At 44.3% G+C, this 21,653-nt stretch overlaps 1 protein-coding gene and 1 long non-coding RNA gene across 13 annotated transcripts in view; one reads left to right on the top strand and one right to left on the bottom strand.

The window, feature by feature from the left end:
- Nucleotides 1–21,653, bottom strand: part of LOC310827216 — a 114,696-nt gene that overhangs the window by 32,379 nt on the left and 60,664 nt on the right. The gene's annotated exons all lie outside the window — the stretch shown is intronic.
- Nucleotides 1–21,653, top strand: part of ZNF532 (zinc finger protein 532) — a 56,620-nt gene that overhangs the window by 21,982 nt on the left and 12,985 nt on the right. For all 12 annotated transcript variants that reach the window (XM_083702577.1, XM_083702578.1, XM_083702580.1 and 9 more), the window contains 5 exons: nucleotides 373–2,736; nucleotides 14,263–14,444; nucleotides 15,846–16,022; nucleotides 18,721–18,883; nucleotides 21,373–21,651. In XM_083702577.1, the coding sequence (XP_083558703.1) occupies nucleotides 400–2,736; nucleotides 14,263–14,444; nucleotides 15,846–16,022; nucleotides 18,721–18,883; nucleotides 21,373–21,651 (3,138 nt within the window). In that variant the 5' untranslated portion in view covers nucleotides 373–399. The remainder of the gene's footprint in view (nucleotides 1–372; nucleotides 2,737–14,262; nucleotides 14,445–15,845; nucleotides 16,023–18,720; nucleotides 18,884–21,372; nucleotides 21,652–21,653) is intronic.

Genomic DNA, 21,653 nt, shown 5'->3' with positions numbered 1-21,653 from the left:
TCCCTGAGGAGAGCATTCCACAGACAGGGAGCCACTGCAGAGAAGGCCCCGTTCTCATGTTGCCGCCCTCCGGACCTCTCAAGGAGGCGGCACATGAAGGAGGGCCTCAGAAGATGATCTCAGGGTCTGGGTAGGTTCATATGGAAACAGGCAGTCCTTGAGAAGAAAGGTTTCCCTTGCAATTTGCTTAAAAAGCAAAAATGTTTCCTTACTTGCAAGTCCTCAAAGTAATTAGAAATCCTTCAGAAAGTTTGTGTAAGTTTCTTGGCAGAACAAAACAACTTTAGTGGGCTTCATTTTCCACTGGTGTGGGTATTTTTTGCATGTTAAAAATCACAGTACTGATAGGAAACATTTCTATTCATTTTGTAGATTTGCTTCTAAGCCATTAACGTGACCATGGGAGATATGAAGACCCCGGACTTTGACGACCTCCTTGCGGCATTTGACATCCCAGATATGGTTGACCCTAAAGCTGCTATTGAGTCAGGACACGATGACCATGAAAGCCACATCAAGCAGAATGTGCATGCTGATGACGATTCTCATGCACCGTCGTCGTCCGATGTTGGCGTCAGCGTCATTGTGAAAAACGTGCGGACGATTGATTCCTCTGAAGGAGCGGAGAAGGAAGGTCACCCCTCTACAGGCAATGGCTTGCATAACGGGTTTTTAACTGTTTCGACTCTAGATGGTTACAATAAAGAAGACTGCAAATCTCACAAAGATGAGGGCTCTGTTTCTGACACAACACTGAAAGAGTCTACCTTCAACCAATTTAGCCCTATCTCAAGTGCTGAAGAATTCGACGATGATGAAAAAATTGAGGTGGATGACCCCCCTGATAAGGAAGAGATGCGTGGGAGCTTCAGAGCAAACGTACTGACGGGGTCCGTCTCCCAGCAGGATTATGAGAAATTAAAGGTACTTGGAGGGGAAAACCTGATGAAACCTGGAGTTGCAGGTTCCGGTAATGCCGATAAAAATAAACTTGTTAAAAGAGACTCAGAAACAAGCTCTACGCCTTTGGGTATGTACGAACCCTTTAAAGCGAGAAAAACAGATGATAAGCTACACAAAGAAAATCCCGAAAAGGTACATGAAAACCGGGTACTTGATGGAAAAATAGGCACCGAGAAAGTGGAAGCAAACCTCACCAGTGTTTCACAGTCGAAAGCAAAGTCATCAGCAAAGCTCTCCTCCTGTATTGCTGCCATCGCGGCACTTAGTGCTAAAAAAGCAGCAACAGACCCTGTGAAAGACCCACAGTGCACTTCAAGAGAGCCGTCTCCCTTGCCAAAAGATATGAATGAAAGCCCTAGGGCCATTGACAAATCACCTGAATCTCAGAGTCTCATTGACTGTGCTAAGAAACCCTCCGTTAAACAACCTGACAGTCCCCGGAGCGTATCGAGCGAAAACAGCAGCAAAGGGTCTCCGCCGTCGCCCGCAGGCTCGACACCAGCGATCCCGAAAGTCCGCATCAAAACCATCAAGACGTCATCTGGCGAAATCAAGAGGACGGTTACGAGAGTGTTGCCGGAAGTTGATTTGGACGGCGGCCGCAAAGCAGAGCAAACGGCTTCCATGGTGGCATCCATGACTTCGCTGCTCTCCTCCCCAACTTCCGCCGCAGTCCTTTCTTCTCCCCCTCGGGCACCCCTTCAGTCGACGGTCGTCACCAACGCCGTTGCGTCCGCAGAACTCGCCCCGAAGCAGGTCACCATTAAACCCGTGGCTACAGCTTTCCTTCCGGTGTCGGCTGTTAAGACAGCAGGATCCCAAGTTATCAACCTGAAGCTTGCGAACAACACGACGGTGAAAGCCACCGTGATATCTGCTGCTTCGGTGCAGAGTGCCAGCAGTGCCATTATCAAAGCTGCCAACGCCATACAGCAGCAGACTGTGGTGGTGCCAGCGTCCAGCCTTGCCAGCGCCAAACTCGTGCCAAAGACAGTCCATCTTGCCAACCTTAACCTACTGCCTCAAAGCGCTCAGGCCACCTCCGAACTCCGCCAGGTGCTCACCAAACCTCAGCAGCAGATCAAGCAGGCAATAATCTCTGCGGCGGCTTCGCAGCCTTCGAAGAAGGTGTCCCGAGTCCAGGTGGTGTCGTCTTTGCAGAGCTCCGTGGTCGAGGCTTTCAACAAGGTGCTCAGCAGTGTTAACCCCGTCCCTGTTTACATCCCGAACCTCAGCCCCCCCGCCAACGCGGGCATCGCTTTGCCCCCGCGTGGCTACAAGTGTTTGGAGTGCGGAGACTCCTTCGCCCTGGAAAGGAGCCTGACGCAGCACTACGACCGGAGGAGCGTGCGGATCGAGGTCACCTGCAACCACTGCACCAAGAACCTTGTTTTCTACAACAAGTGCAGCCTCCTCTCTCACGCCCGCGGGCATAAGGAGAAAGGGGTGGTGATGCAGTGCTCCCACTTGATTTTGAAACCCGTCCCGGCGGATCAAATGATAGCTTCTCCGAGCAATAGTTCCGTCGCCTCGTCCGTCCTTCAGAGTTCCATCGGGATGGGCGCCCATACTGTTGCCAAGATACAGTCCAACATCACCGGAGCAGTCATCTCGGCTCCTACAAGCACGCCTGTCCCTCCAGCCATGCCCCTGGACGAAGACTCGCCAAAGCTGTGCAGGCATAGCTTGAAGTGTCTGGAGTGCAACGAAGTTTTCCAGGACGAGACGTCTCTAGCGACGCACTTCCAGCAGGCTGCAGACTCAAGCGGACAAGTACAGTATCTTATATTTAAATTCCAATGTTCCTCGTACTATGCAAAGGAGATTGAGATGTGCTTCCCCTCCCCCTCCCCTTTATAAATGTGTGTTTTCCTTGGCATCCTTTTTTTTGGTCATAACTTTTATTTTTTAAGTGGCAAAAGATTGAGAAAAGTAAATTTAAAGTGGGCTGGGAGGGAAGCAAAAAACGGCTTTTTGAGAAGAAAAGTGCTCATAGGAATTCCTAAGTAGTCCTTAAGCTACTTAAACATAATAACGAGGCAAAGTATTTCAACTATTAAGGGTTCCATAGCCTGGCGCCTTCAGAAGTTGTTGGGCTATAACTCCCATCAGCTCCAGCCAGCATAGCCTGTGGTGGGTTGGGAGTTATAGTTCAAATTTGGAAGGTACCAAGTTGCGGGAGACTGCTATGAAACAGTTTTCTGCATGCTGGTAGAGAGATTCAAATTTCAAGGGTTCCGGTTAAATGCTCAGCTGTGAAGGAGGCCATTGAGGTTACTGGTGTGTTACTTTTCTGGGGTCTGGAAGAAGCATGGTTCCTGATAGAGAACTTTCAGTCCATATATCTTCCTGCATGTAGCACTCTCATATAGACTTTGTTTTTCTAGTGGTGAGTGTGCACATGCATGGACATGCACACACACATATTCTGTATCTATCCTGATCTGCTCCAGAAATAATCTGGAGGCATCTAAAAAAGACTCCGGATTGTGTTGGGTTTCATCAGCCCCCCCCCCCCCCGTAATCAACTTAATTTGCATTTTCCAAAATGGTATCAGAAACAAAACACAGTTATCCAAGTTTTGCATTTTGCTTCTTCAGCCAAGTTATGTATACAAAAAATGCATAAGCTAGGCTAAAATGTGCCTAAGATGTGCAGGTAGATAGATAGATAGATAGATAGATAGATAGATAGATAGATGATAGATAGATAGATAGATAGATAGATAGATAGATAGATAGATAGATAGATGATGGATAGATGGAACCTATAAAATGCATTATATTTGCAAATTGCTTTGCAAAAATCATGTGGCACATAGAATTGTATACAGAAATGTGGCTATTAAGTGGAATTCACACTAAGATGCTGGACAAATGTGTATATATATATATATGTGCATATATACACACACAGAGAGACAGACATTTTGCAAACTGATGTAGAGAACTGCAATTAGGACTGGAAAATGAGAAAGTGAAATTGAAAGGTTCATGGTTATCCTTATGTGAAATTGAAAGGTTCATGTAAAATGGATTTTGTTGAATTGCTACCCTTTTAATAATTTGCCAGTTGACAGACACAATCTTTGTTTTGTTCCCCGTCCCCCCGTAGTTAAATTTCCTGCATGAAGTTTCCTTGCCATATTGGGCGCTTGCCTTCTGAGCTTTGTTAATGTGTGCAGTCCATGGAAAGACATGCCCACCATGGTTTGCAAGCCTGTGCCAAAAATACTGCTGAAAAGTGGTGATTAATAGGTCTCATTTTCTGCTTCATTGTAGCCTGTGTGCTTAACACTGCTTTTCATATACAGTGAAACCTCGGTTGTCAAACGTAATCTGTTCCGGAAGCCCGTTCGGCTTCCGAAACGTTCAACAATTGAATCGCACCTTCTGATTGGTTGCAAGAGCTTCCTGCACTCAGTGGAAGCTGCGTTAGACGTTCGGCTTCCGAAAAATGTTCTAAAAAACCTGGAGCATTTACTTCCGGGTTTTCTGCATTTAGGAGCCGAAACATTCCAAAATGGAGCTGTTTGGGAGCCAAGGTTTGATTGTACTTACTGGCTGTTAAAGATTTATCGTTCTTCCCCAGTGGCGGTCTGTGTATTTTACTGCAGCTGCAAAGATACATAGCATAGTATCAAAGTAAAGCACAGGCATGGTCTTTCCCCAAAAATATAGTTTTGCAAAAAAAACGAAAGGTTAGGAAGTTTTTAAAAAAGAATCAATCGAGCTAAAACAGGCCAGCTATTACGTATTAATATTTAAGTCCTTCGTAAGCATTGGTCGAGCTGTGATGCCATGGAATTTTGACAGACATTTTAGTTGCTCATGTAAAATTTAGAAGAAAGAAGCCTTGGGGCAGAAAAGGCTGTATACTGTTGGATAGAAGAGGTGCAGAGAGTTTAGATGTGTGAGCCAGCATGAACTTCTGGTGTCCTGTTTCTGCTCATGAGTATTCGCTCCCCTTTATGGTGTGGGGCGAAATGAAATGAAATTCTCTTAGGGATAAGGTAAAGGTACCCCTGCCCGTACGGGCCAGTCATGTCCGACTCTGAGGTTGCCGCCCATCTCGCTTAAGAGGCCAGGGGCCAGCGCTGTCCGAAGACACTTCCGGGTCACGTGGCCAGCGTGACAAGCTGCATCTGGCGAGCCAGCGCAGCACACGGAAACGCCGTTTACCTTCCCGCTAGTAATAGGTCCCTATTTATCTACTTGCACCCGAGGGTGCTTTCGAACTGCTAGGTTGGCAGGTGCTGGGACCGAGCAACGGGAGCGCACCCCGCCGCGGGGATTCGAACCGCTGACCTGACGATCAGCAAGTCCTAGGCGCTGAGGTTTTACCCACAGCGCCACCCACGTCCCATCTCTTAGGGTTAGTTCCTCAGTATTCCCTCTTGTGCTGTTGAGAAGCGAAGAGAGCTGCTTTCAGGACAAGCCGAATAGAATGAACCTGCCTGCACATTTTTCGCAGTATAACATTGTTATCTGCAGAGTGGAGCAGCCCGTTGTTTGGGGAAAGCAACTTTAGCAGCCATGACAAACTCTGTGCACATGATCCTTTAGGGCTGATTCCACTCTTCAGCTACTTGTCGGTGACAGATATTATAGCCAATAAGACCTTGCTGGCACCCCCCGTCAAAACGGTTAAAAAGCTTCCAATTCTTGGCATTTCTTCTAGTGTCCTTTATAAAACAACACAGTCCCTCTCAATATGTGTGCAACTTGACCCAACGTTTATCCCCTCAGCCCTATAGTTGTTCTACCCTTCCTCCTCTCTCTACGAGGGATGGCATCTCTTAAGGAAACCTTTAGGATCTAATAAGAGAAATGAGGAGTGAAACCTATAGAATGGCACCAAGACACACACAGTTTCAGTACAGTGGTACCTTGGTTTTCGAACTTGATCTGTTCTGGGAGTCTGTTCGACTCCCGGAAACGTTTGAAAACCAAGGCGCAGCTTCCAGTTGGCTGTAGGAGCTTCCTGCAACTCATTCGGAAGCCGCGTCGGACGTTCAGCTTCCAAAGAATGTTTGAAAACCGGAAAACCACTTATTTCCGGGTTTTCGGCATTCGGGAGCCGAAACGTACGAGTACCAAGGCGTTCGAGAACCAAGGTACGGCTGTACTGGTTTTGGAGCAGTGGTTTTCAGCAGTGTTCTCACAAGCCCTGTTTGAGCTTTCAGATGAATGTGTGAAGGCTCATGTTTTTGTGACTGGGGCCATGTGCACTGGCTTCACCCCTATGAAACCCCACCTCCCTTTCTCTTGACTGTATCTTTCTGTGTTGCCCATAACAGACGGAAGGGGGAATCTCACAGTGTTTAGCTAAATTTAATTGAAATTGCCCCTTTCATCTGGGTGATCGTTTGGAGGATTCTGTCTGTGGCCACATGAATGAGTCAGAATTTCCCTGGAGATTTTTGTGCTCCATGCAAAGAAAGGTTGGAAGAGGAGGGGACAGGATGGTGTTGCATACAGATCTTGGAAGTGGGGATGGCATCTGTACCCTTGCACCTCTGCACAGTTTGAGTCCTCCTGTGTTGTTGAAGAAGGTTACTGCTCTCACCTTTCCAGGAGATCGTAGATTATAGTCAGAGAGAGGGGATAAATACCTCCCCTGAAAGGCTCCCTCATGACCCATATTCTCCAGAAGAAAGGATGTGCATTCATCCAGTATTGTAAAAGTTTGTGGGAAAGAGTTTGTGAGTTGTGCTAGCTAGATCTGCTGTTTCTGTTTCGGTTCTGAGCTCAGGTTATGGTGCTAGTAATATTTGTTCATTTTATTTCATTTGAAACATTTCTGTGCTGCCTGTCACCTTGAGGAAGGATGCCTATTTAAAAAGCTCACACACCAGGCAGTATCATACACAGTATAAAATGTGGCTGCACCAGGCAGGACTAAAACCGGAATTAGATATTTGCAAAAGCACAGTTAAATAAGTAGGTTTTAAGGAGGCACTGAAATAAAATCGGAAATGTCACTTACCCAAGTTAAGTGCTTATTGGAGAATAACTTGATCCCAAACTTACGGACATAGAAAACTGCCTGGGATTTTTAGTCTGTGATTAGCAAATACCTGATTGATGAGCAACTGGGACAGTGCCTTCTTCGTGGTGGTGCTACAGTTGTGGAAGTCTGCCCCCTCATAGATCCTGCAAGCCTTCCTTCTGTCCCATTTCTATATGGCGCTTGAACACATTTTTATTCCAGAAGTCGTTTTGCGATGGACTCTGGATGTTTTCGTTGGTCTTTGCTTTCTCCCTTTTCATGCCACCTTTCCATCAAGAAGCATTCCCAGGGCAGGTTACACCATCTACATAAAATGTACACCATAACAGTAACTTTAAAAACAACAGAAAAACCGACAAATAGAATTGTTCTGTCTGCTCCTTCTGAATACCAGAGCCCCTTCTGCACCACCAAAATCCTGGAAAAAGAGGTAGCAATGAAGGCTGAGCAATGCCAGGGCCAGCTCTGCTTCTGCGGGGAGTTATCTCCACAACTGGTGGCAGTGCTGGTTTTGCGGCCGAGAGTATTTCAGTACTTCATTCATTTTTTATTTTGCATTTTATTGTTACGTCTCCAAAGCTGCTTACGTTAAAATGAAAATGTGTAGTATTCAACTGACTTTTGTGCTACTGCAAGGATTAACACTAGCACAAACAGACACACACTTACCCCAGGTGTCACACGCTGTCCCCAAATCTGTTCTAGAGGGGTGGGGGAACCCTGAGAACAGATTTAGAGGGTGCACAGGGGAAGGACAGAGTAAGTCCGTTGTGCAAAGAGAAATCCTTGTGCCAACAGAATCTGAGCTTGGAAAAGCAGGACATAAACAACTTAAATGAATAGATAGATCTCTTCTTTTATTTCTCTAGGTCATGAATCATGAATGAAATTTATTACGGTCAGAGACCAGCTTGAGAAACACAACTGGAACTACAATCCCAAAAGCAAAACAAACATTTAAAACAATGTACAACAATGGATTTTAAGTTTAAATGTGCGATAGGCATATAAACACATAAAAACTTTAAAATAGACTGCCTTAGAGAAATGACCCAAAGTTGCCCATGGATCCGAGTTTGGGAATTTTTGTAACAAACTAGATTGAATCGTGGGGTGGTCTGCGCCTACAGATCTGCACGCAGAATCTGGCGACAATTCGGGTCATCTTGTGGCCTTTGCCTAACAGGAGAAGACCAAATTTTTGCATTACCTGGAGGTCAGCAAGCCTCACCAGCAGGGGGTCAGTGGTTTCTCTATGTGCCTCATCGTAAAATGGGCATCCTATATCCCCTTATTTCTCTAGGTCAAAGAGCAAGAACATTTTACATGAAATACGTATCAACAACAAAAAGTTCATTCAGAAACGATAATGTATATCATAGAATCCTAGAGTTGGAAGGGACCATGAGGATCATCTAGTCCAACCCTCTGCAACGCAGGAATCTTTTGGCCCAATGTGGGGCTTGAACCCCTAAACCTGAGATTAAGAGTCTCATTCTCTACCAACTGAGCTATGTAGCCAAACAGTCTTCAGGAGAATGATGTAGCTAAAACCACTGATGAACAAGCATAGCCAATTAACATGGCTGTGCTTCAGATGGTGAAGCAATTTGTCCAGTTAACTGCAGTTAACAAACCAGACTCTGGCATGGTAACTAGATCTGTAGCTCATCAGTGAGAAATCCATATTTTACATCATGTTTACTCATACAGTTACAGAGAGGGAGGTTCTAGTAAACAGCCTTTGCCTCATCTCCTGAGCCAAGATATATCTACACATGAGTAGGGGTGGGAGAGAAATAGGATTCATTTCTCATTTAAAAGCAAAGTTACCCAATTTGCACTTCTGAAACCAATAAAATAACTGGAATGCTGCTGTCCTTTGATATCTACACTCTCCAAATTTTGCTCTGCAATTCTCCAGCCAAGTAATGTTTAGATAGATGTATATTCTGGGGTTAAGTGTGCATGCAAATGCCTATATTAGTGAAAATAACATTCAAAAGTGAATTATATTAGGGGAAATGTATCTGCAAAAAACTGTGTATACTAGGCAAAATTCACACCAAAATGTTGATGAATTAAAACAAACAAATACATTGCAAACTGATATGGGTATGTAGAGAACTGAAATTAAGACTGGAAAAAACGATAAAGAGAGGGAAACCAAAATTCGTAGATTTCACCCATCCCTGTACATAAGGTACATAAGCTCATGTTGCTCAGGATTTTTAGTCATATCATTCTCTTGTGGATTGTTTGGATCCATGTACAGTATATTACTCTCTTCTTTCTTTTTTTTTTGACTCTTGGAACAGTGTGTGTGTTGCTATATTTGCATTAGTTTTGGTTTATGGGGCAACCTGTGATTCTAGATATACTGTTGACAATAAACATCAACTGCTTTCTGAAATTGACTGCATACTTTATTTAGGGTTTACTCTTGGGGTTTGGGGGCTCAAGAATTTGGGCTGCCTTTTTGTGCCTTTCTGTTGTCCGATTCCCAAGTCTGAAGAGTGGTTTGCTTTGGGAGTAGAAAAAGTGTATGTTTCTGTCCTAAATATACTTTTGACATCTTGCTTTCGAAAGTAGAAGAATCTACCCCAGCTGGGAAAAAAGTCTTCCCCTTTCCTGGCTCTGTTGCAAACTGTGATCAAAGCAAGAGTTGGTCCCTACAGTGAGTATCTAGGCATTTCCAAAGCTGGCTAGCTAGCTGCTCCTGTTTAGAATGGAAATTTACCAGGGGATTAAGAGGCTGTGGAAGATGAAGTCTCTGCAGTAGAGCTGATTATGATTTGAACTTCTTAAACGAGCCAGCGTGTGAGATAGCAGAGCCTTTTTGCAAGCCGTTCACCACCAGTAGACTGTAAACTAGCCCCCATTTTTCCTTCTAGAAATCCTATGTAATTATAGTTGCTAATCTTAATAAAAGCTTGAAAGCCAAATCAGAGCAAGGGCCATGCTGCCTGCCATCACTCTGAATGTACGAACACTGTTACAAATTTTGAGGAAGGGGAGAGCAGCAAAATGAACAAAACAGCGTGAATGGGTTGCAGGAGTGAAGTTTCTTTGTGAAAGTAATATTGACCACCCTTTGGGGCTTATGTCTTACATATTGGTAGCTTTTAAAATTAAGCAATGCCACTTTTGGAAATATAGAATTCGTCATAAATTGTGTAATGCTTTTTTGTAAGCTCAAAATGTTAATATTACCTCTGGTTTACTTTTCTTATTTGTTTTGTTATTCATTGTTATGAAAGCAGAAGCACTAACACACACGATTATATTTTAAATGAAAATTTCAGCAAGGAAACATTTCTGAAAAAAAAAGAGAATTTACAGATCCTTAGTGCATGTTCAGCTTTAGGGTGGGAAAAGCAAGAGGCAAAATAAAATATTGGCTCACACCCCAGCAAAATAACTGGGTGGCTTCAGTTGCTGATGTGCACCCCCATTCCCAGCAAAAGGCACATCTGGCCAATTCGGTGTAATGTAGATCGGGATGTGCATATATAGATGCAAATTGTTCCTGGCAGAGCACACTCTTAAATCTGAGCTTGTACACATCTTGTGTGATTTATGAATTGGTTATAATTTCAAAAAAGCTAGAAATCTCTCTTTTTTTAAAAAAATAAATAGCTAGCTTCTGAGGCAAATTGTACTTGTGGAGCTGAGTGAAATTCCTTCCAGGTTGCTAGGTTACCCATGGATTAACTGCAGAACCTCATTTATCTCTTCTTTCCAAACTGAAAAGCCCAAGCACACGCAAAACGCTAACATTCTGGTTTGCACCTACTTTAGGCCTCAGGTGGGGCAGGGCTTGTATTGTTGAATACTCCCTCAATCCCTGCATGTAATAATGAACTAGAATATATGAGAGAAATGTGTGGTGCACGTCTCTGCAAATCTTAGTTCGTTGCTTATAAGGCATATTCCCTCCCCCCCCCCAGTTGATGGTGCCTTCCAAAATTCAACCCCTGAAGGTCTGAAGTGATTCAGTCCAGAACTGCAGAACCTCATAATGGTGAACTCAGGTGGTTAAGTGCTGACAGGATTGGAGGCCACTGGGGAGCAAGAGAGGAAGGTTGCAGCGTTGTAATGGGATTCCTGAGGTTTGCAGGTATATAAATTTTGGTGGACATCCCCCTCAACCTTCCAGTGAAGACTGAGCATGCTCGGTAGTTGCAGAATGTCGGATATCAGTTGGAAGGAGTGCTTCTGTTAGAGGAGGATATACTGCAACATTTTGCTGCTGCTCCTCCCACATGTTCTATGTACTGGGCTTTAAGCACTACAAGCCTATGTGCATTGACTCAGAAGAAAGCCCCATTGTGTCTTGTGGGACTTACTAAATGTATGTTGCACCAGCAACATACATTTAAACCAATATCGTGCTACTCCAAGCAGTCATGGCGGGGTGATTTAGCAACCAGTCTTCCAGAGAGCTCTGGGAATTGTAGCTCTGTGCGGGGAAAGGGGGGGGTCTCTTCCATCCACTCTCAAAGCCTGTAAAAAATAACACTTCCTAGGAAAGCCATGCCTATTCAAAGGGGTATCAACTGCTGTGTTTATGGGGCCAACGCATGATTAGGATTATATTCCAAAGAGGCGAATCTGATACTGAGGACTGGTGGGGAGGGGCAGATAAAAGACTAGACAGTGCTGCAAATTTTCTCTTGCCAAATATTAAAATTGATTGATTGATTGATTGATTGAAAAGACAGCAAGGGTCAACATTACATTCATTGCTGCTGTACTCTCTTGTTCTGTTTCGTATACTTCTCTTTTCTCCAAGGTTCTTAGAGTTGGTATGGACATAGGATGTTGATGCAGTAGTGGCGCTGTGCTCTAAACCACTGAGCCTCTTGGGCTTGCAGATCAGAAGGTTGGCGGTTCGAATCCGCACAATGGGGTGAGCTCCTGTTGCTCTGTCCCAGCTCCTGCCTACTTAGCAGTTCGAAAGCACACCAGTGCAAGTAGATAAATAGGTACCACTGTGGCGGGAAGGTAATTTCCGTGAGCTCTGGTTTCCGTCACGGTGTTCCATTGTGCCAGAAGCGGTTTAGTCATGCTGGCCACATGACCTGGAAAGCTGTCTGTGGACAAACACCAGCTCCCTTGGCCTGAAAGTGAGATGAGCGCTGCAACCCCATAGTCGCCTTTGACTGGACTTAACCGTCCAGGTGACCTTTACCTTTTTACCTATTGATGCAGTCTCCCATCCCCAGGGAATAACCGGACTCAAAGCTTGGGGAGATGGAACTGACCTATGGGGTTTGTGTTGGTTCACGAGCTGGACCAGACAGAACTGAATTCAAAACCCAGCTGCATGGCTTCCTGGCTGATCTTGAGCCAGTAGCTGTCTCTCAGGTTAACCAGTATTGTTGTATGGATGAATAACACCACCCAGAGCTTTGGAGGAAGAGCATAGCCTGATGTAGATCTGTTGTGGATGCCATGACACCCCTACCATTCTTTGCAGCCCATCCGTAGACCTCATTTGCTACTGCTGTGGATCAGGGTTTTGAGATGACGATGAGTTACAAAAAACATCTCATTTCTATCCGGTTTTTCACCGTCCCTAAAGTTTCTGATTTCTTCTTGAATAAAAAGGGAGCCTTCCCCCTGACTTGCCCCATGCCTTTCAATACAGTCCGTAAAGCACATGATGTTTCATTTACAACTTAAGCAGAAGAAGGCAAGGTTCCTCCTTCATGGAGTTTAACCCTTCAGGGTTGCATCTAACAATGACTCTGCTCAAGGAAGTGGAATGATTTCTGTTTGTGCAACATAACTTTCCCTTTCCTCCGCCTGCACAACCCCCCCACACACCCCCAACTTTGGTGGTTCTCCCAACTGGTCCGAACAAATTACAGGGGCTTGGAACTAATGGAAAAGTTAGCAAAATATATTGGAACTGTACACAATCCGAAAAAGGACACCTTTTCTTTTTTTATATAATTTTTATTGATTTTCAACACAAATATACAATTTTATCCAAATTTTCACAAATTATCTCTTTTTGGACTTCCTTCTGCTTCTCTGACAATCATCCATCTTAACCTCTTAATTATGCATTTCTTCTATTTAGTATTGCCATCAGTCTTCCCTCCCACTTCTATTTCTTTTAACAAAATCTACTTTTCTAAAGTTTGGCATCCGTTTGTTGAACCCATTAACGTTAAGGAACATGACTGGCAGCTGCCGTCTTCTCATGGGTTCCTTTGGAAAAAACATTCTTGGATAATATGCTGACGAAAGACAATTGACTGGAATTATGTTATTTTTTGGAATGCTCCCTTCTTTCTCCTCGCATCCTTCCTTTCTTTTGTTTTCCTTCCTTGCTTTGATTTCTTTTCCTTTACTCCCTTCTTTATTGTTGTCATTATGCTTTTTGATGTATGAGAATATGAAAGCAAAGGAAGGGGAGGGAGGCTGGGAGAAGAGAGGGGTGAGAGATGTGTATCTTTGTATGAGGCAACGGTTAAGATATATTTGTGAGCAGATCTTGAATTCTTCTTTCACTATCTTTTTTCTTTTCTCTTTACAGTCTTACCTCGGGTTAAATATGCTTCGAGTTGAGCATGTTCGAGTTGCGCTCCTCGGCAACCCGGAAGTAACGGACTACATTACTTCCGGTTTTCGCTGCTTGTGCATGCACAGACGCTAAAAATGATGTCACATGCATGCGCAGAAGCGGTGAAAAGTGACGCGTGTGTGCGCAGACGTGCCGTCACTAGTTACGTTTACCTCTAGATGCAAATGGGGCTCCGGAACAGATCCCGTTCGTATCTAGAGGTACCACTGTATTATTTTTTGGGTGTAGATTAGCTTGTCTTGTATTGTGAAAAAATGTTAACAAAACTTTATATAGAAAAGAAAATGCAAAGCAAAGGAAGGAGAACGTTCATAGCTCAAGCGGAATGACTTTGTTGGATTCAACCCTTAGGTTCTAATCTAATTAGAAGAGAAGGAGAAAGAGTTGTGACAGTGAATGTGGTTAGCAAATGCAATTACCTGTACTTTACAGGATATAATGCACCTGTCCTTTCTTAACCTGGACCTAAGAGACAGGAATTCAGTTTAAAGGAACAGTGGTGTAATGGGTCCGTTTTATTGCTTTGTTCTTATCCCTTTTAACTGAAACACCCATAATGGTACTTTCTATGATGATGATGATGATGATGAAGAAGAAGAAGAATCGTGACTACCTTTATTAAATGTTAACGTGTGCCCAGGGCAAACAATTGGCTTATCATCTCATTTGTTTCTGGTTTATTGTGTAGAAGACGTGTAGTATATGTCAAATGCTGCTTCCCAACCTGTGCAGCTTTGCATCGCATCAGAGAATTCATCAGCACAAATCGCCGTACACGTGTCCCGAGTGTGGTGCAATCTGTAGATCGGTACATTTCCAGACCCACGTCACAAAGAACTGCCTGCACTACACTCGAAGAGTTGGATTTCGGTCAGTATAATAAAAATACTTTTGAGACTGTGAAGTGGTATGCTGTATAAAGTTTCGAAAAGCCAAAACGTCAGGGGAAATGGCATATTGTTAGTGCCACATAATTATTCAAGTACTTTTTTTTTTTTTAATACCTGAATTTACAGGCACATAGCAAGGGGCCAAATTTTAAAAGCTTAGTCTTTAAACAAGTTTCAAAATCTGTTATATGCATATTTCGGAATAATCATTATGGTATTTTGTGGTAGCTGATCCACTTGATGAGGATATTTTGAATTGACTCTCAACATGCTTCTTCTAGAACTAGTTCCATGAGTAAATATGTGGGAATATGTTAGCCACATAATTTTTCCAGGGGCAAGATGCAAAAACCTCCTTGCTTTGGCACCTGGCCACTCTAGTTGTACAGCATCCTCAAGCTTCAAATTTGGGGGATGACATTTTCATTAATATTGGTAGGTTTGTTAAGGCACGGCTGCTCAAAGTATGCAGGCTACTTCGGCATGGTTCTGAACTATGCTTTTGTTCCACCTATGAGTATCTTTGTGGCATGATATCAGAAAGGGAGAGAGGGTCACAGGGGTTTTTGTTTTATCTTTTGCTTCTTTCATCGTGAGACTTTTCCTGCATGCAGAACAGAGCTGTCGGCTTCTTACCAACCTTGTACAGAGGAAGATAAAATCCTTGGTCTGGGCCACAGTCCTTTGGGCCCTGTGCCCCAGGGTTGAGAATCTTTCAGTGATACAGTGGTACCTTGGTTCTCAAACTTAATCCGTTCTGGAAGTCCGTTCCAAAACCAAAGCGTTCCCAAACCAAGGCGTGCTTTCCCATAGAAAGTAATGCAAAAGGGATTAATCCATTTAAAAACAACCCCTAAAACTCAATTTAACATGAATTTTACTATCTAATGAGACCTCTGATCCATAAAATGAAAGCAGTATTCAATGTACTGCAGTCACACAATCAATCAATCAATCAATCAATCAATCAGTTCCACATAGTCACAAAAACAAAACAAAAAAGCCACAAAAATGCAAAAGAAATAGCAAAAACAGACAGACCTCAGTGTAACACTCAAAACGGAAGCATGGCACTCAGATCAGAAGCATAACACTCAAAACGGAGGATGTTCGGCTTCTGGAAAAAGTTCGCAAATCAGAACACTTACTTCCGGGTTTGCAGTGTTTAGGTTCCAAGTTATTTGAGAACCAAGGTACCACTGTACTTGGAAAGAGTAGCATACTAGAGACATTTTGTATACTTTATTTGTTCTGTGTACAGTTATAGCTGTGTCCTTGGCCATTTTCTACACGCTGAAGAAGGATGCTAGCACTTAGACCCTACGGTGTTGCGTTGCACTGCACAACAGAAAACACTGACATAACTCTCCATCTCTTGCAGCTGTGTCCATTGCAATGTGGTATACTCTGATGTGGCGGCGCTCAAATCCCACATCCAAGGTTCTCACTGTGAAGTCTTCTACAAGTGTCCCATTTGTCCAATGGCATTCAAGTCGGCGCCCAGCACTCATTCCCATGCCTATACGCAGCACCCTGGAATCAAGATAGGGGAGCCTAAGTAAGCAGCTCTGATCTTGCAATGCTTGCAATGCTACGGTTATCATGCTCAGAAATGAATGTTGCGTGTCATGACCACAACTCCCCATATGCCATCAGAGAAGTGGGAAAAGTCCTGGCAAGAGCTGGTTCTCCTACTTTCCACTGTGTTTCTAAAATTAAAGGACAGGTGCAATATATAAATGAGACAAAAGAGCAGCATGTTCAACAGCATGTGCTTAGAATGCTTAATTCAAGAAGGTTATGAGTGAAATTGGTGAGAGTGTATGAGCACCCTGCTCCCGTGTAACTGAAAAAGTTGCACAGAGATCTGTTTATTTTTAGCGTGTTGAAAAGGTCTTGCGTCAAAGCAAATTTTAGGTCATGTTTTCCCACACAGAGCCGACCTTTCAAATAGGGATTTTGCAGCTGTTGAAGCCTCGCTATTTCATTTTTTCTTATTTTTTAAAGTTTTTATTATTAAAATAATTCAGTATTAATACACACATATTGCGAATATACAAGCATACATTTCATACAATCCTTAAAAATGTTCAAACATACCTACACTCAATCCCACAGATAATTCCTTTTCCCATCACCATCCACCACCCCTCACCCCACCTTTGTGTTAGACTTCCAGTCTACTCAGTTGCAATTTCTTTCCACTTCTATTACTTTCTTTCGCACACCTTTAACCTAATTTCATGCTCTTTTTTCTATTACACATTGTTATCCATCTTATTTAGTATTTCAGTATTTAAAACGGAACTTGTTTATTCTAATAGGAGTTCTGATTTTTCAATATGGTTTTGCAAGTATCCTTTAAACACCTTCTAGTCCCTGTCTATCTTCTCTTTTGAGATTCTTCCCATTTCTCCCATTGTTTTGGATATGTTGTAATACTCCAATAATTTGGTAAGCCACTCTGTTTTTGTCAGTGTTATACCGAAGGCTCGCTGTTTTCCTCTCCCCAGATTTCTCATATTCACTTCAGTACTTCCTTGCTGATGGTCTAGGTCAGGGGTCAGCAACCCGCAGCTCCGAAGCCGCATGTGGCTCTTTTACACCTTTGCTGCGGCTCCGGGGCGGATACTAGCGAGGGGAGGAGGCACATTGTGTGCCCCGACACTCCCCACTGTGGCAGGCGCTGTACTGGCTGTGATGTCGCATGGAGGCGGTGCGTGCATTAGTCACGCACCGTCCCAACGTCACCTTCCTGCTCGCTGTCAGATCGCAGCTCCGGAGATATATTTGTTTTAAATGTCGCAATGGTTTTGCGGCTCCCATTTTTTTTTCTTCGGAAATGGGTCCAAGTGGCTCTTTTTGTCTTAAAGGTTGGTCTAGGGCAGTGATGGCCAAACTTGGCCCTCCAGCTGTTTTGCAACTACAATTCCCATCATCCCTGACCACTGGTCCTGTTAGCTAGGGATGATGGGAGTTGTAGTCCCAAAACAGCTGGAGGGACAAGTTTGGCCTTCACTGGTCTAGGGGAACTTGTTTCAGCCCAAGGGTATGTCCCCCTTATGGACAGCTTTCCAGGGGCCACACGTTCCCAAGGCAGGGCCAGAGGCAAAAAAAATAATGGGTGGAGCCAGAGGTAAAAGTAGGCAGGGCAATGGGTACAACTTTGTATGACAGGCTACATTCCAATTATGCACATACAAACATATATACACATATCTTCATTCTCCATGCAGACAGGAAAAAGGCAGTTCACAGGCACATTCCAACCAGGCAAAAGAATGTGAGGAGAGTGAAGCCAGACAACAGCCCTTGAGGGGCGGGGCCAAGGAAGAGCCACCAGAGGCTGGGAGCCTCCCCCCCCCAAAAAAACTCTGCAGTTTCCTGCTCCTTGAATAGGGGTATCTGTGCTCACTCCAGATGCAAATGGCCATTCCTCTCCCAAGGGACCACTCTGTGTGAGAGAATGATAAGGGTCTTTAATAGAGAAATCTAAGCACCCTTGCTAGATTACATTTCCCAGGGTTTCTTAAGTCAGAACTGGTATGCCGCTGTTATAAATGCATAATGCAGATACAGCATCTACAGTGCATCTTCATAGAAAAAGAAGGAATGTGCAAAATGAGAATTTAATTATTATTTTTGCCATTCCTTTCAAACGTTCCTCTGGCTCCCCTTGACGTCCCTCCAATTCTTCAGCTGAATTTTGCTCCGGGTGAAAATTCAGTGTCAGTTCTAATGATAAGTGGCTGGTAATGCTTTCCTTATTAGGAGCAAGAGTCCTTTGTCTGCGTTTATGGAAAGGCACTGAAACCACCAAGATGATTTACAGCCTCAAGGGGTCGTTTGAAAGCTCATTGCCATGCAAGCACTACTTTCAGTTCTGCAAAGGTTGTTCTTATGTGCCTTAGAAATGAAAACGCCGGATTGCCACTGAGTGACCTACATATCTGGGCCTTTTCGGATATTGCTTCTGTGCATTGGGCTTATGTGTGGTTAGCTTCACCTACAATTTCACACTGCCCTGTGAGGCAGTATGAGGTAGTGGCTAGAGTGCTGGATTAGGACCTGGGAGACCAGGGTCCAAATCTCTACCTGCCTGCTTTTCATTTGTAAGCCCCTTTGAGCAGACAGAAAATTGGGGTACGGTTTAAAAACCTATGCCAGTAATGCAGTCTTTTGGAATAAATGAAATGCCACAACAGACTGATGTTATGTCTTCAACTGCCTTTTTCTGTGTGTTTTTCTTTTAAAAGGATAATCTACAAATGCTCCATGTGCGACACAGTGTTTACCCTGCAGCCTTTGCTGTATCGCCACTTTGACCAACACATCGAAAACCAGAAAGTGTCTGTCTTCAAGTGTCCAGACTGTTCGCTTTTGTACGCACAGAAGCAACTCATGATGGATCATATCAAGGTGTGTGGGCTTCGTTTGGCAACCATAACGGGGAGCCATCAGAAGTAGATGAAAGTAGGTGTAATGATCTCTGGCAGCCAAGCAAGCCTGTAATGTAATGACGCTCCGGCAGTTTTATGCACGTTTATTTACAAAAAATACACACCCAGAGCCCAGCTTCTTGCCTGCTCGCATTTACAATAGTTGGTCAGTCTGAATTTTCACCCCTCCCACACCAGGAAGGATGCCAAATTCCCGCCTTTCCCCTCTTGCCCTTCCATTGCCATCTGATATTATCCAGACACCAAAACGGGGATTGAGAGGCTGGCCTGCCCCCTCCCCACTCCCACTTGACTGACTCAGACCTCTGCTTATCTGCTGATTGCCTAGCAGTGCTCTGGCTGCCGTACAACTCCACCTCTTCTTGAGATCTAACAGAGTCTTCCCAAGGAAGGGGGGGCCGAACTGCCCTTTCTCGACTCTGTCAGCCAGTTCTCATCTGCAGACCCTCATGCATCTAGTTCGATTTCTGAGTCTAACACTTCCCCTGCGCTCAGGGGGGACGGGGACGTTCCTGACACCAGGTTAGATGCAGGGGAGGAGGCTTGCGAACAATAAAACTGTGAACCCGTGAAACGGCATTATATTCTAGGAACCAGGTCACTAAACTGCTTAACCCAGTACTGTCTACTCAGTCTGGCAGCTGCTCTTCCCCAAGTCTCAGAGCAGAGGACTTTCCCAAATCTTTGAACTGAATAGATCAAAGCCTGAACCTGGACCTTATGCCAGGGGTGCAGTGCGATGCCTTCCAAATATTGTTGGTCTGCAGCTTTCATCAGCCGCAGCCAGCGTGGCCTGCAGTCATGGATGATGAGAGGTGTCCCAGCCTCTGCACTATAGTACTACTGAGTTATGGCCGCTCCCTTAATCTGCACAGTTTCTAAACTTCATGCAGATTACTATGAAGTTACAGAATCCACTTTCAGAGACCTTTTCTTTCCCTCTATTATAGGTTAAAAGAAAACAAACCCCCACAAAATTTTTCTGCAGTGGTGTTTTGAGGCTGACTACTACTTCCGGTAGGGACGCAGATGGTGCTGTGGGTTAAACCACAGAGCCTAGGACTCGCCGATCAGAAGGTCAGCGGTTCGAATCCCCACAACGGGGTGAGCTCCCATTGCTCGGTCCCTGCTTCTGCCAACCTAGCAGTTCGAAAGCACGTCAAAATGCAAATAGATAAATAGGTACCGCTCCGGCGGGAAGGTAAATGGCGTTTCCGTGCGCTGCTCTGGTTCGCCAGAAGTGGCTTAGTCATGCTGGCCACATGACCCGGAAGCTGTATGCCAGCTCCCTCGGCCAATAAAGCGAGATGAGCGTCGCAACCCCAGAGTCGGGTCACAACTGGACCTAATGGTCAGGGGTCCCTTTACTTTACTACTTCTGGTAGTTTCATTCTTTTGAACTTTGGTGTTTATAATTATATATTATATATATCTTTGGTGTTTATAATTATATATTATATATCTATAATATATAATATAATTATATATTATATATTATATATATATATATATATTATATATATCTGCTTTTAAGCTATTGGCTTTTGTGTTTTGGGCAAACCCAGGGATTCCTCGGTGAGATTTTTATCCGTAGCGGACAACCTTGACAGAATATAAGGGGAAAGGCTAGTCTAGAACACTCCCCCCCCCCGACATGGCAGCTCTCTCTGTGCAAGGTAATGACGGGTAGGGGGAATTCAGACATGCAGTCCCCCATCTTTGAAGTGGTACAGTCCAGCTGTGTCATGTGGTTTTTGCCGCCTCTGTACATTGGCCTATGGGTGCCATGGATTTGTGAAACTTAATCTACAAGCATTTATTTTATTTTATTTATCACATATCTGCATTCTGCTTTTCGTCTAAAGAGTTGAAAGTGGCTTTCGTAGTTCTCCTCCTCCCCACTTTATCCTCGCATCAACCCTGGGAGGCTGGCAGTGAGTGACTGGCCGAAGGTCACCCAGCGACATAGCTGTCAACTTACAGATTTGAAAATAAGGGACCAGCAGCCAAAATAAGGGATCAACAATTACTTTGATAAAATACATATTTTGTTGCATGCAAATGGCTTTAGATACCTATTAGGCCCATAAATTACCATATAGCATATATTCAACACAAAAAAGCAACAATTTGTTGTTGACAAAGGACAGCTGGACGTATAAAGGGCCCCATTACCTTCAGTAGCTTATTTAAGGGACATCATCAATAAGGGACAGCAGCGGGACATGGCGTTGGGATAAGGGACTGTCCCGCCAAATAAGGGACGCTTGGCAGCTATGCCCAGTGAGTTTTGTGGCAGAGTGGGGATTTGAACCCTGTTGGCTTCCCAGGTCCTAGTCCAACGCGCTAACCACTACACCACACTGCCTTCTGCCTGCTGGTCATCACACCTTGTATTCTCTCTAGATAAGAAGTACCACCTTGCTTTGTTCTTTCTTTTTGAATTAGTCTATGCACGGGACGCTGAAAAGTGTCGAGGGGCCTCCGAACCTGGGTATCAGTTTGCCGCTGAGCACGAAACCCACCACTCAGAACTCGGTCAGTCACAACAAGGAGGACTCCAAATCCGTCAATGGGACAGAAAAGACAGAGAAGAAGTCCCCCTTGCCTGTGAAGAAAGCAGAGCCCCAGAAAGTCCCCAATCCTGGCTGGACGTGTTGGGAATGTGATCGGCTGTTTACTCAGAGAGATGTTTACATATCCCACATGAGGAAAGAACACGGAAAGGT

Source organism: Podarcis gaigeae, assembly GCF_964106915.1.
Source record: "Podarcis gaigeae genome assembly, chromosome: 11".
Lineage (NCBI taxonomy): Eukaryota > Metazoa > Chordata > Lepidosauria > Squamata > Lacertidae > Podarcis > Podarcis gaigeae.
The sequence above is the reverse complement of the archived record's forward strand: the minus strand, read 5'-3'. Positions and strand labels throughout refer to the sequence as shown.